The sequence below is a fragment of the Talpa occidentalis genome, unplaced genomic scaffold (genome assembly GCF_014898055.3).
Source record: "Talpa occidentalis isolate TD23 unplaced genomic scaffold, MPIMG_talOcc4v2.1 talOcc4.12, whole genome shotgun sequence".
Taxonomy (NCBI): Eukaryota; Metazoa; Chordata; class Mammalia; order Eulipotyphla; family Talpidae; genus Talpa; species Talpa occidentalis.
In genome coordinates this window covers 86,800,470-86,815,482 of record NW_023601212.1, presented here as the reverse complement: position 1 = coordinate 86,815,482, position 15,013 = coordinate 86,800,470, and the positions used below count along the sequence as shown (strand labels likewise).

Below are 15,013 nucleotides of genomic sequence, written 5' to 3'. Positions count from 1 at the left end.
ATTTATATTTTCATTTAAAAATATAAAGGCCTGCAACAATTACCTACGGGACAGGCAACCCTTCATTCCATTACCACCTGAAACATAGCAGAAAAGCAACTTTAATCCTCAGGCACTATCTACTAGGCATTTATAAGCTCGTGTTCTCCTATTTCCTATCTTGTTAAGTTATAACCCAATTAAAGTGAAAGGAAATGAAGCCAAAAAGTTGATGGGCAAAACAGTTGTGTCATTTCAAAGTGGCATGTCTAGAAGGCTGGTTTTCTCTGAAAGGGGCCAATATATTCAAATGAATGTGCTAAAAATGCAAAAAAGAAAACAAGGCCAAAAGCCTTGGTGTCCAGGTAAGATAAATTCAGGTTTGCAACCTAACTTTCCTTTTTTTCCCCACCTTCTGGCTAAACATAGCATATATCCCAAATCCACTCTAGAAGTGATTTCAAGTATAAAGGAGGGAGGCTGTTAGAGCTGGACAAGGCTCAGGGGCAATCCAGCCTAATGCTTCACTTTACAGGAGGCCCAGAGAGATATAGTGACCAGCCCAAGGTCACCCAGCCAGCGCATGGCTGAATGGGACCACATTCCCAATCCAGTGCTCTTTCTTTTCACATCACAGTGAATCCCCAATTCATTTGTATTCAGAAAATCATTCCACAGAAGAGTGTGGGTCAAGGCTGCAAGGATAAGAGATGGTTGTTATTAAATGCACAGCACATCATCACTCTCACATTTCAAAAACTGTCATTTTAAGCCCCTAAATACCAAAAGGTGATCAGAAAATGAGATGGGCATACCCCCACAATTACACTTCAGAGACAGATTAAAAAAATAAGTAAAGACAAGCTAGGACTTAGCCAAAAATTAAACAGTGGCTAAGAACAACCCTGAAACTCTCAAGTGCACAAGGATATTTTTTTAAAGCAAGATATGTCAATAAAATAAAGGGGGAGAAGACTTCCACTCAGAAGGGCAAAACTGGCCCATAAATAAAATGCCCCACATTATTCCTGGGACCTGTAACACTGAGGGTGGCCAGCTTACATGACCTCCACATGTAAGCTTATTTGCAGCTAAAAAAAAAAATTATTTGATAAGGAAAATGGCTGTCTCAGTGGATTATGGGGTCAAACACTTGAAAAACAGTAAGGCCATAAATCGTTTTTAGACATGATAAAGTCCACAGAGACATCTCCCTGATGTCTTCAAACACTAAAGCTCAAGAGCAGGAACTCCTCTTCTTTGCTTCCACTTTTTACATTATTACATTTTTGCATGGATAGTCAAAAGTCATCAACCAGTTTACTGCTCTTCAGAAAGATGCCCTCAATTCCCTACACCCACAAAAGAATAAAGAGAAGCCATGGGTCAAATATCATACCATCTCGATTTTATTTTAAACCCCAACCCAATTTTTAAAAAAATATAAACAAGGCTATTCAGTCACTAAAACTACAGATTTATTTCACCTCATTTTCTTTCCCTTGCCCACCTTCTGGTACAGGTGCTAATGAGCAGTAGAAAGTTAGAAAAAAGGCAGGAGAGGGAAGAGACACAAAGGGCCTGGTTAAGCAGCTCCTAAACAACTGAGAATGGACTTAGCTGTTTAGAATTAGTGGTAGGGGCTCAGGAGCCAGGAAGCAAGCACACAGTATCGTTTATGTCACCTTTCTGCTTCCAGGCACCTCTCAGCTTTCACAGGGCAATAGGAAGCATAGGATTAAAATATAAAACCAAGATCACAAAAGTTACATGTAAGAGAATCAGTACATAGATAATCCATGATGACATTACTATACCACCCAAATATAAGCCATCACAACAAGTGAAAAGTCAAAACTATATTTGATGGTTGGTACACAAGCACTAGCTTTTTTTTTAACATGAAAATACAGCCTTTCTTAAACCAAAGCCAGAAAGGATATAAAATTGTGTTTGAATATTGATACCTTTGAATTCATACACCAATTAAAGAAAAATAAAACCAACATATTACTGTAACAGATTATAAATTCTTTTAATTATACAAAGAAAATTTCAGTTTACAATAAACCAAACCAAAATATTATGTACCAATTTTTTTAACTTTAGAAAAATTTAATTGCTAGATTTAAAAATCACTGAAAGTGTCCTGACTTACTCTAAAGAAAAGGAAATAGCTTAACTCTATATAACAAGCCAAGGAAAACTGATTAAAATATGAACAACTTTTGCTGCCAAGCAATCGGTAAATATTTACTGATTCAATACAGTTTATCTGCCTGGAAGTTTCTGAACAGTCAATACGAGTTCCCGACACTCCCTCTTGTTTTTACACAGCAGTCGCATCATACGAAGGTTTTGAAGTAAACAACATCATCTGCATGGAAATAAGCCACAAGCCCAGGCTCAGACTACTCTGATGCAGTAGTCTCTCAGAGCACTTACAAAAGGTTAGGCAATTTTAGGAAGTTGTGAAGACCGTAACAAAGGAACAGGGTGTGTGCCAGGTTAGCATGTGCCCACATTAACAACTCTCCTTTCTTTGATGAATCTTGCCATTTGTGTAAGACTCAATATAATAACATTCCCATACACTACACACATTCACTTGGGAAAGTCAAATAGTCAAAGCTGACGCACAGTGAGAAAGGGTGATTATAACCCCTGTACCTCCGCGGACCTCCTCTCCTGTTCCTGGCTATGTATGAGCAGCATCAGTTCCTGCACCACCTCAGACCTGCAGGCAAATAGTGAGGAAGGGGCAGGAGGGGTGGAACAGAAGACAGATGGATGGGGAAAAAAGACAACACACCTACACAATTCGTAATCACTTTTCAAACTCAACTCACTTCCCTTAACCACCCTAGCCCTTCCAGCTTACTGATACACTTACTGATACAAGACTTACACTTACTGATAGAAGACCTACCTTTCTGTTCCTCACCAGCGGCCCCAAATTCTGAAACCAAAGAGGATTACAGACTCTAAGCAGCACAATGTAATAAACAGCCAGGGCCCTTTCTCTGGGCACAGCCGACTCCACACCTGTTTTCATTACCTCTCATCGAGTTCTTCTAGCCTGCTCTTCACGGTATGGGCATTGTTATCCTTGGTGATTTTCTGCAGGAGGTAGAAAGTCTGCTGGAACATACGCAGTAAATACTCCTCGAATTCCATAGGCACACAGTTCTTGGACATGAGTTCATTGATGCAGGACATGGCCAGGACCCCAAGCCGGCCACGCTCCTGACCCAACACACAGTTCTGGCTGCTGCCGTTAACTGATGCCATCTTTCTGGCCCGGATGTCACAGCCAAAGCGTGCAAAGTGGAAGATGGTGGTAAGGAGGGATGGGGTGATGCTGGCAGACAGAGGAATCCAACTGAAGAGATGAGCCAAGCACTCCAACGCCAGGGAACAAACATACTCACTCTCCGCATCAAGGATGGGGATTGGTTGATTCAACAGTTTGGCTGAACTAGGACTCTGCAACAGGTTACTCAGTAAGTCACCTGCAAATGCAAAAAGGTTTTAAGATAGATGGCATCAAATCGCTGACAAACCAATTTAAGTAGTTGTTTAAAAAAAAAAAAATCCCAAGCATTACTACAAAGTGGTAGTTCTCAAAAGTTTGGTATAGGGACCCCTGAGGGTCACTGCCCAAGACCCTTTCAGAGTTCACAAATTCAAAACCATTTCTGAAAGAACACAAACATCCTACTTTCCTATCTCACTGCAGTGGCATGCTCCAGAGGCTCCATTACATGTGAATGCAACAGAGAGAGCAGAAGTTTTCTTTCATTGGGTCACATATTGAAAAGATTTAAATAATGCCACTACTCCTAGAAAATTTTTTTCAATTTTAGAAAACACAGCCATTTTCATTAAAACACATTATTTTCATATGCAATGAGCTTATCAGTTATTTTTAAATGAATATATATATTTGTAAATTTTCTCAGCTTTAATATCAATAGATATAAAGATATAAAGCTATATTTACAGATATAATGTGAAGGGGCCCTGGGTGGTGGGTGGGAAGGGGACAAAATGGGTGAAGAGGATCAAAAGATACAAATCACCAGTTGTAAAATGTAGACATCCTGGGGTGTCATGCATAGCATGGTGACTATGTCAGCAATACTAACTACATATTTGAAATTTGCTAAGAGAGATGTTAAAAAGTTCTCATTACAAGGGGAGGGGGAACTATATACGGTAATATGTTAATTTACTTTGGTGGTCATTTTACAATATATACACCTACATCAAATTATTATGTTACACACCTGAAAATAACAGCATTGTGTGTCAACTGTGTTTCAATGGAGAGTGGGAGGAAAGGATACGGGGTGCAGTGGACTGGGGAGGAGTACTTGGGTGGGGGATGTGCTGTGGTAACACATCTTTGAAGAGGTGTGAACTTGCACTGCTAAAACATATATATAGTGTTGTAAACTAATGTTACTGCAATATAAGAAAAATACAAATTAGCAGATGCCACCCACACCTACTATAGCAAAACTGAAAGGTAGAACATAGAAATCTGTGTTTTACAAATTCCAGGTGATTGTTATGCTTGCTTAATTTTCAGTAAGTGCTGGCTGGCTTTCTGAGCCTCTTGCCTAAGATCTAGGTAGAAGCACTGAACTAAAGGAAATCACACAAAATGAAATGGGATGGGGGGTAGGGGACTCTAAAATGATTTTAGAGAACAATACTTAAAACTATAAACAAAAAGAAAACTTTTCTGAATAAAAAAGTGTAACTCTACAAAATAAAGGGACTTATTCAGTGCCCCCCTCCACACACAAAAATTATAAAGAATCATCAATGGGCCTCCCTGGTGGCACAGGCGCAGCACTGTGAAGCTGTCCGCAGCCTCTGCAGTGCTGCTTGGATCCCTGCCGGCCGCAGAGCAACCCACTTGGCTCAGCAGACCTCTCCTACCTCGCCCGCTGCTCCCCTCAGCAGTGTATTTCGGTCAGTCTGCCTGTTCTGTTCCCCACTCTGTCTCTGGTGAATCCTCTCACCCTCCACACATCTGGCCTGTACCCTGGTTCTTGTATAAATAAATCAATCTTTAAAAAAAAAAATCATCAATACTAAAAACTTTAGGAATAAGGAAAGAGTGTAGGCAGAAAAAGCACATATCAAAAGGGGAAAACACCAAATTCAGACACCTCCGCTCAAAGGTAACACTCAAAGCTAGAAAACTGTGGAGCTATGTCTACAAGTTCTGGAACAAAGAATGACTTAACTTAAAGCTGTCCTTTGACAAAAACGAAGGTAACATTTTTCTCAAGCATGCAGAAACTCCCATAACATGCTGTCCACAAATTCTTCTTAAGGAGGGTGCTCGACAATGAAACTATGCAAATAAAGAGATTTTTAAAAAGAATTCGGGAACGGAGAAGCTGTAGCAAAGGGACTAATTAATGCAAATTTTGAGTTAAATATAAACTTCAGGCTCAACAAATGTAAGAATTATAGAAGGGTGTGCCAGCTAATTTTCTCATCTCTCACAAGCTATAACTCTCAAAAAATAGGGCGAGGGTAGAGAGGAGGGGATGGGGCATGGGCTGGCGTGCTGGAACCACAGCGTTGGTGGTGGGTGAATGAAGGGTGTGCACATGTCGAGGTGTGAAGTTGTACTCCTAAAATCATGTAGTTACATAAACGTATGGCAAACCACTAAGATATGATTTAAAAAGCATAGTCTAAAATTAACACATGTAGTAAGGAACTGGTTTTCATAATCTCTTTTACTTAATCTTAGAGGTATCTTTCACAAACTAATATTCCTCGTGGGGAAGACCAGCAATTCCTTCAGTTTAATATTCTGTCAGTTCAGGTAAAACTAAAATATGCCTTTATTAAAAATAAAAATATAGGGACCTCCCTGGTGGCACAGGGGTTAAAGACAGCGCTATCAAGCTATCGCCAGCCACTGCAGCGTGAGTTTGATTCCCCGGCCGGCCAGGGAGCTGACCCACATGGCACAGCAGACCTCTCCTGCCTTGCCCGCTGCTCCCCTCAGCAGTGTATTACAGTAGATCTGCCTGTTCTGCTCCCTACTCCGTCTCTGGTGAATCTTCTCACCCCCCGCACCTCTGGCCTACACCCCAGCTCTTGTATGCATAAATAAATAAATCTTTAAAAATAAAATAAAAATATAGGGGATCAAGAAATAATAATTATAATACATTTAAAAACAATCAACAGAGGGGGGCCTCCCTAGTGGCGCAAGGGGTGGAAGCTGTCCGCAGCCTCTGCAGCGCGGTTCGATCTCTGGCTAGGGAGCAACCCCACGCGGCGCAGCAGACCTCTCCTGACTCGCCCGCTGCTCCCCTCAGCAGTGTACTTCTGTCTATCTGCCTGTTCTGTTTCCCGCTGTCTCTGGTGAATCCTCTCACCCCACACACCTCTGGCCTGTACCCCAGCTCTTGTATGCATAAATAAATAAATCTTTAAAAAAAATCAACAGACAACTATAAATCAAAGACATTCTGCAGGGAAGGCAGAGGGATCAAAACGGGAGGGAAAAGCACAAAGGACTATGGTGATGGTGCATGGGTGACTTGGTGGTAGGAATTTTACGGGGACTACAACTGAGAGGAGAAACCATACACTGTACAGAAATGAAGAACTGGGGCCTCCCCATTGGCGCAGTGGTTGAGCGCTGGGCTGCGAAGCTACCCACAGCGTCTGCAGCGCCAGTTTGATCCCCAGCCTCTGGCGAGGGTCCCACGTGGCGCGCAGACCTCTCCTGCCGCCCGCTGCTCCCCTCAGCAGTGTACTTCGGTCCTTCTGCCTGCTCTGCTCCCCGCTCTGGCTCTGGTGAATTCTCTCACCCTCACGCGCTTCTGACTGTACCCAGTGCTTGTATAAATAAATAAATAAATAAATCTTTAAAAAAAAAAAAAAATGAAGACCTGTGTAAAAATATATAAAATTAAAATATATTTTTATTTTATATGTGTGTATATATATACACACACATATGTATGTATGTACGTTATGTATGATTATAAAACTGAACTTAAATCTGTCTGTCTTTGTCTACTGTGCTTTCCTGGTAACCTCCAGACCTGCACTTCCCTGGCTCCGCTCCCAAGTCCCCTTTTCTCAGCTAAGCTATTTAATGGCAGCCTCTGGAGCCACTTGGACAACTTAGTCGTGGCTTGGGTTTCTCCCTGTATACAGGAGGTATAAATATCAGTAAGTTTCTTTTGGGTTTTTTTTTCCTCTCATCGAAAATAAATAAGATATGATGTCATTTTGCCTTTTTGCTGAGCTAAATCTATCTTGTCCACGCCTGCACACATCTATTCTCCTGTATTTCTGGAAAGATGTTATTTTTATATGCTGGGATACCAGGTAAATTTTTACATTTTCTTTTGTGCCTTACAGCAGCAGTCTCAAAAGTTTTGGTCTCAGACCAAACCTTTCATGCAGGTTATTTCTACTGGCATTTGCCATAATAGAAATTAAAACTGGTAAGTTTTCAAATATTTAGTTTATTTAATAATGACAAACCCATTACCAGTTAGCATAAGTAACATTTTCAAATGAAAAACTGTATTTTGCCCCAAAAATATTAGTGAGAGGAGCAGCCCTATTTTTACATTTTTGGAAATCCTTTTAATGTGTGGCTTAAAAGCAGACAGGAAAGATTCTCTTCTCTACTTCTGCATCAATCTGTTGCAATATGTTGTTTTCATTGAAGCACATAAAGAAAACCCAGCTGTACACATAGGCAACTGAGAAAGAAGAGTCTTCGTGGTCTTTTTCGATACCTAGCTGTTGCTAATATAATAAAATTTGATGAGTAGTCATTTCTTAGAAGTTCATTACAATGTAGAATCTGAATGAGCTCTTTTTATTTGGTATACTTAAAAGAATGAGAGAAAATTGACGTTGTGTAGTATTTTTACAAACACATATTTGACCTTTGGGACCCCTGAAAGGGTTGGGATTCCTAGGAGTCCCAAGACCTACTGAGAACTGCTGTTTTATAGTAATTAATGTTGGGTGAACATGAACAAATTAGTTGATCTTTCTCAGCCTCAATCTCCTCACCCATTAAAAATGAGGATTTTTGTCATTTATTAATAAGGGATTTAATTTTCATGGTCAAAGTAGATTTGACCAAATAGTTGTCCCCTGGCACCTTCTCTCAAAGAGTGCCTGTGTTGGACTGCATTGGTATTAAATGAAGAGCAGAAACCAGCAAACATTACCAGGCTGGGTAATTCTTTGCATTACAGGATATTTAGCAGCACGCCCGCACTATACTTGCCGATGCCAGCAGAACTCGCTCCTCCAGCTGTATCAACCCAAACATTTCTCCACATTGCCAAATATCCCCTGCACAGCAAAACCCCCCCAACTGAGATCCACTATCTAATTATAACCTCAGTTCAGTGAAACTGGGGAGAAACTCTACTCATGGAGTCCTTAGAAGGGGCAATCATGATCACAATACTTGTGAGTGACCTTTCCAAGTCCCATTTTTCTGTAAGTAGCATATAAGGGAATAGGTGAAAAGATTTACAAATACACAAAGATATATAATTTGGAAAGAGTTTGGGAAAAAACGATAAGGTATAAATTGATCTCAATCATTTCAAGCTCTCTAATATGTATCTTCACCCTGGGAAACTTTCCAATACCACTCTACGTACGTATTTCTGAAACTATACCATATAGCTAAAATATGGTCCCTTTATTTTTATTGCAGAACAAAGTCAACTGAGAATTACAGTAATTACACAATTTCATTTTGTTCACCTTTTTCTTCCATTTGTCCAAGCAGAATAAAAAGGGACAAGACTAATAGAGAAAGGAGGCTGAGGCTGCTCAAGTGCAGATAAAAGCCAAGCCCAAAATGAAAGGCACACCCACCACACCTTCCCTCCCCAGAGGACAGCCCTCTCCTCTCAGACCATGGATGCCCGTGGTCAGAAAAGGTACACAGTGTTGGAGCCAGGACTCTAAACCAGGGGAACAACAGGCAGGCAGAAGCAGTGAGAGGGACCAAGAACGCAAACTGAAGATAAAGACTGTGCACACCCAGACTTGGAAAGATGGGCTTGTGTCCCTGTTCCACCACGAGCCCCAGTTTCCTTGTTTGTAAACAAGAGAAAATCATCATCTGCCTGCGTCATAGGATTCTGGCCTAGTGAGGTAGGTTAGGAAACTGAGACAACAATTACGGGGAATTATTCCGAGAAATATGGCATACAAACACCCTTGACACCCTTTTTTTCCTCTACCCAGACTGTTGGAGTCACTGCTGCAGAGACTAGTCCCTGGGTTTTGCTCTTTGAAAGTGAATAAACAGAAAACAAAATGAAAAGCTACAAGGCAGACCAAAATCCCCTGGAATTAAGTGGGACAGGAAGGGTCCGGCTAGAGGGGTGTGTTTAGGAATTACCTGGGTTTACTCACTAAACCGTAAGCTTCTCAAAATGAATTTCCTCTGTGAAACTGAGCTTTCCGGTCAACAAAGCTAAACAATTTTCTAGAAGTTCTACTCCTTAACTTGGTGTCTTAAGTGCACAAAGGCATCCAAATACATGCTGATTACATCACCAATATCTCTCATATAACAGAGCTGATGACTTTACTTGCAAATGTCATAAAAATTATCAAAACACATGAACACACAATTCTTTTTTTTTTTTAAGGGGAAGTACACCAGCTTTAAAGCTTACATAATTCCCCACCTACCCCCTACCCTGGTCTCAGGTTATTTTGCTTTTTCTCAAATACTAAAATTTAACACTTCAAAATATTTTAATAGTGCCTAAATGGCAGTTCTCACAATGTACACAAAATGTATTTTTAGATTTTGTCTATTATGAAAATATCAAATTAGTTCATATTTTATTTCACCTAATCTCATAAACAAAACCTAGGTGCCACATGAAAGAGGTATGTATTTTTAGTTTGTATTATCCTGTATTCCCCAATCTAGCCTCCAGAAAAGTCAGTCTATGCAAATATAAACTGAGTTAGCTTGGGCAGGTACCAGAAACACAACTTCTGGCACTGGAAAATTATTTCAGAGAATCAAGTAAGTTTTACTGGAATAAAATGCTGCTGCTGACTTAAACTAGATGCTAAATTAATATTCAACTACCTAAAAACAAATCTAATTCAAAAGAACTAATCTTTGCAAACTATAAATGAAACTGCAAATTTTAATATCAACTAAATGGCAGGCGATTCCAAGGTGCACCCTCCTAAAATCTCTGCATCATCTGCAATATTTTCTTTAACCACTCCACTATTACAAAATGTAAACCTGCTAAGCCTCCTCAAACCTCACCTGGAGAATGAAGGTTTGCCACCAAGTACAAATAAAATTCACTTTTCTGTGGATTTTTAACATGTTTCAGTTTTTATCTAAGTATGACAAATGACTAGCAGTTTTTCATCCAAGTATAATAAAGGGGATTTGGGATAAATTAGTACACTACAGTTTTGAACAATCCTCAAAACTTCATGACATATTTCCAATGCTATAGCAACTGCAAGAATTTCAACTTCCACATAACAGCAGGCTACATGACCAGTTTGAGCTCAGAGGTATCTGATTTCAACAGTCCATTTCCTGGGGTAAAGCAGAAAGATGTGGAAACATTTCTCATTAGCCGCATCAACCTTTACAGTAGAGGAAGAACACAGGATGTACTGGACTTGAAAGCATTTGTGATCATTTAGTGTAAACAGAAGCATTTAGAAACTAAAAGTTCCTGCTCCGACACAATTTCCTCTTTCCCTCTATGCTTAAAAGTAGCCATTTTTTGGTGAACTCTGACTTCTGAAAGAGATATTAACATAACTGGACAATAATTAGCCACCAATACACGACTTAACTTTCACTGTAAATACGCCCAGGCCTTACCAATCTTCTGAACACTGCGAAACACAGTCAGTGCTGACTGCTGCCCACTGGCCCCCAACCCAAAGCCCTCCCCATTCCCACATTCCCTCCCTCTCCTGGGACCCCGTGGCACTGCATGCCAAGCAGACTCGTCAAGCCCACAGGATCAGATCAGCTTCAACGTGGGCAATAAGACCAGGAAATGTTGGGGGGAAGGAAAAACAACCAGGAAAGACAGCAGTCATGAGTTGAAGGGCATGAAGGTGAATGGCAGAAGATCAAAAGTGCCATCTTCTTAGTAGACAAGGAAAAGGCAAAATATGCCGTTCAAAAAATTGTATTAGAAAGTACAAGTACTTACGAGGAACTCAGAAAACATGGGCAGAAAGGTCAAAAATAGATTGAGGAAGCATTAGCCACTGTATCTGCCGTAGATAATAAGCAAGCTCCGCCCTGCAGAAATACCCAAGCGCATTTACAAAAAGGGCTGTAGATAAGCAAGCACTGCCCTGCAGAAACACCCAAGCGCATTTACAAAGAGGAACATCACATGTTAGGGGGAGCAAACCATACCACTTTCTCCTGAAGTCGGGGATGGTGGTGGGGTGGCAGCAGTAACACTGTGTTTGTCCCAGACTGTCTCCAAGATACCTACCAAAAAAGGGAGAAACTGAGTTTGAGAAATAAAGTTCACCAGATGAAAATCAGATTTAGATAAATGATTAGCTGATACCTTTGGTCAAACACCTGTATTTTACACATCCCTCTCTCAACCATGCATCCAACCGCTTCCTGGACACCACCACTTGCGTACTCAAACTCAACTTCTATGTCTAACAAACCTGCAATAATCCTCTTATGCTTCTCACCAAGTAGCCGGCACCAGGCCATGTAATCTCAGCATCTGCCTCTCTGCTCACCCATGTGCTCTACCTGTCCCGCCTTCAGGCCACCCCACAAAGGCTTCATGTTCAAGGAGCTATTCCTTCTCTTAATCTCTAACATGACCTCCTCTCCCCAATCCCAACTTGACCTTTCTGCTACCTGTCTGTCCCTCAGAATGCCACCCAGGTGCCACCTCTTCAAAGAAATCTTCTATCTGCTCAGTTTTGCCTGCATATGAAAACACCTCGGCCCTAACCCACTGTGGTGTGGCAGCCCTTCTCCCCTCCTGGGGTACACACTCCTGGAGGAAAGGTGCCATTTTATTTCTCTTTGTATCTCCTTAGAGAACCTGGCACATCGATGATCATAAATATTCTTGAAAATATTTTATTTTCAAATATATTTGACAACTTGGATGAACTTTGAAGATATCATGCTAAGTAAAAAAAGTCAAACATAAAAGGTCACACATCATATGATTCCATTTTTATGACAAGTCTAGAATAGGAAAATCCATATAGACAGATTAGTAGTTGCCCGGGGCTCAGGGTAGTAGGCGATAAAAAGCCCTGGAATTAGACAACCGTGGTAGTTATACAATCTTGTGAACATACTGAAAATCAAAGATATACCTTGTTTGAAACTGACAACTTATGACATGGGAATTGCATCTCGATTTTTTTTTTTAAAGATTTATTTTATTTTTTATTTATTTATACAAGCACTGGGTACAGTCAGAAGCGCGGGACGGTGAGAGAATTCACCAGAGCCAGAGCGGGGAGCAGAGCAGGCAGAAGGACCGAAGCACACTGCTGAGGGGAGCAGCAGGCGGCAGGAGAGGTCTGCGCGCCATGCGGGACCATCCTCCAGTGCCCTGGGAGCAGCTGGGGATCGAACCAGCGCTACAGAGGCTGCAGGCAGCTTCGCAACCCAGTGCTCAACCGCTGCGCCATGGGGGAGGCCCGCATCTCAATTTTTACAAGATTTTAATGTCTGTACAGACATATCAGCTCAGAGATGGTAACACCCAGAGCTGGGAGTATCAATGTGCTTTGAAAGAAAAAAAGGCTCTGAGGTTTGGTGTATGTCCCCCCAGCCCACTCAGGGCATAAAATGACAACCAACTCAGTTCACTTTTGCTCAGGCAAGTTCTTATAACCAGCTTGAGGGTACTGCATGCCCAGCACTACACTGGGCTCAAAAGAATGCTCAAAAGTCCCTAGCCATCCAAGGAGAGAGCTGGGTGGAGGAGTTGGAGGCAGACGCTGCTGAGCCACAGAGCCTCCCACAGCCAGCTGGGCCACACCTGCAGCCACCCCAGCAGGCTCCGGCTGCAGCCATGGCCTCGTGATTCAGGCTCCGCTCTCCCTGCCTTCCTCTTTCTGCGGTTGGCTTTCTCTTCATTCTTACTTGTTGAACATCGTCATGAGGTTTTAATAGACAAGATGAAAAGAAAACACCTCACACAATTACAACCTAGCACAGAGGGCCGATCTGACACCTTGTCTTCCTGCCCTACACAGAATTTAAAATTTTCTCCTCTCCCAACTTCTCTGGATGTTCAATTCAAATTAGTTTAACTAACGTGCTCACCACCCACATTATTAAGCACGCAGTAATCAGCATTTCAATCACATTCCTGTGACCTCATTAATCAGTTACCAATTAACACATGATCATACTAATACAACCATTAATCAAGACCAATTACAAGACAAGTAAGTCACAAGCACTCTCTGAGGTCCTTGTACACGGGAATCCCTGGAGGTGCAGGCGCCCCACACCAGTCAGTTCTTAGGCCCAGACCTCACCTGTCAGGAGCCCAAGCACTGTCTGCACCTGGTCCAGCAGCAGCTTCCGCAATTCCTCCTTCCTTGCCACACTGAGGTCCTCACGGGGACAAGCCAGTTCTTCCGAAGTTGTCTTCAACATGATCAGCCCCAGGGGGGTTGTCACGGGGGACTGGATCAACTGCCAGGAAAAAGTAAGTTCTGAGCTCAGAATCTGGCAAATTAAGGTACAAAGAGGACTCCATAACCTTAACCCTATGAAGTATCCCTGTGTGCTTATTAATTTTACATGAACAGACCACAACAATCGAAGCCTTAGAAAAATCAAAGAGTACAATATTCATCTTTTTTAACCATTCAAAATACATTTTTACCTTATTTTAAAGACAAAATTCTAATACCATGAACTTGAAAACAATGCTCTTTTACACCGCACATGACAATTTTTATACATGTCCAGATTCGCAATGTGTCTTGGCTATTTAGAGATTCAGATATGTGTAAACCAATCTGTGATCTTTTCAACAGTGAAGGATTAAATCAACTTTACATTTCTAAGCTTTACATGTTTCATAAAAGTTCAAGATTAAACATGTGGCAGAACAGAAGTATGCATACATATCATTCAACTATGGCTACAGTTATCTTGCAAATATCTACGTAGCAAAATAAGCTGCTTTTTTCCTATCATCTACAATATTCACCTACCTGAAAAAAGTTTCTTCAAACAAGAGGCAGAAAGAAAAGTAGACCTTCAACACGTAACACTATTTTTATCTTTCTAATCAGTGTCACAAAATTCAAACCATTACTATTGGTTACTTTATAAGTTCCCAGAAATGTTACAAGTGATTGCCACTACAATTCACTGTTGAGTTATATGGTACAAACTATAGCTGGGTAAACAATTTAGGGGACACCTGACCATTTTCTTTAATCTCATTTAACTTTATATGTTACTTCATTCCCTGATACAAATAAGTTACTTATTTGCTCAGTTTGTAAAACATAAGTCCTCAAGAAGAGGACACTCCAGGAGCTGGAATGGATAGTTTCCACTTCAAGAAATACAAGGCTTTTCCTTTCCTTGGAAAACCACTCTTCTCACTACAGACCAAGAAAAATCTCATCCCCAAATGGGTGGGAAAGCACTAGAATAATAGGAACTTACAATAAATTCAACAGCATTAGTAAAACCAGTCACGATTAATGTGTGTAAAAAATGCTCTATATCAAATCAGTTCTAAGTACCACAATTCTTTACTTTTTACAGCTTTGGACTATTTCTAACACCGACTTAAATTCAGATAGTACAGTAGAAGAACAGGATATCCCTCCTCTAAAGAATGTTTTTTACATAAGAAGGTAGAATTGACCCTTCTGATGCACCACTTTCCACCTGGAAACCTTTGAATTTCAATCTGTAATTTAAAATATTTCCATATCATCCCCTTTCACCTCTTTC

At 40.9% G+C, this 15,013-nt stretch overlaps 1 protein-coding gene across 2 annotated transcripts in view; it reads right to left on the bottom strand.

Annotated features, from left to right (window-relative positions):
• Nucleotides 1–15,013, bottom strand: part of XPO6 (exportin 6) — a 92,004-nt gene that overhangs the window by 43,278 nt on the left and 33,713 nt on the right. For both annotated transcript variants that reach the window (XM_037507381.2, XM_037507382.2), the window contains exons 5-7: nucleotides 13,570–13,729; nucleotides 11,447–11,524; nucleotides 3,038–3,491 (exon numbers count right to left, since the gene is read on the bottom strand). In XM_037507381.2, coding sequence (XP_037363278.1) covers nucleotides 3,038–3,491; nucleotides 11,447–11,524; nucleotides 13,570–13,729 — 692 coding nt within the window. The remainder of the gene's footprint in view (nucleotides 1–3,037; nucleotides 3,492–11,446; nucleotides 11,525–13,569; nucleotides 13,730–15,013) is intronic.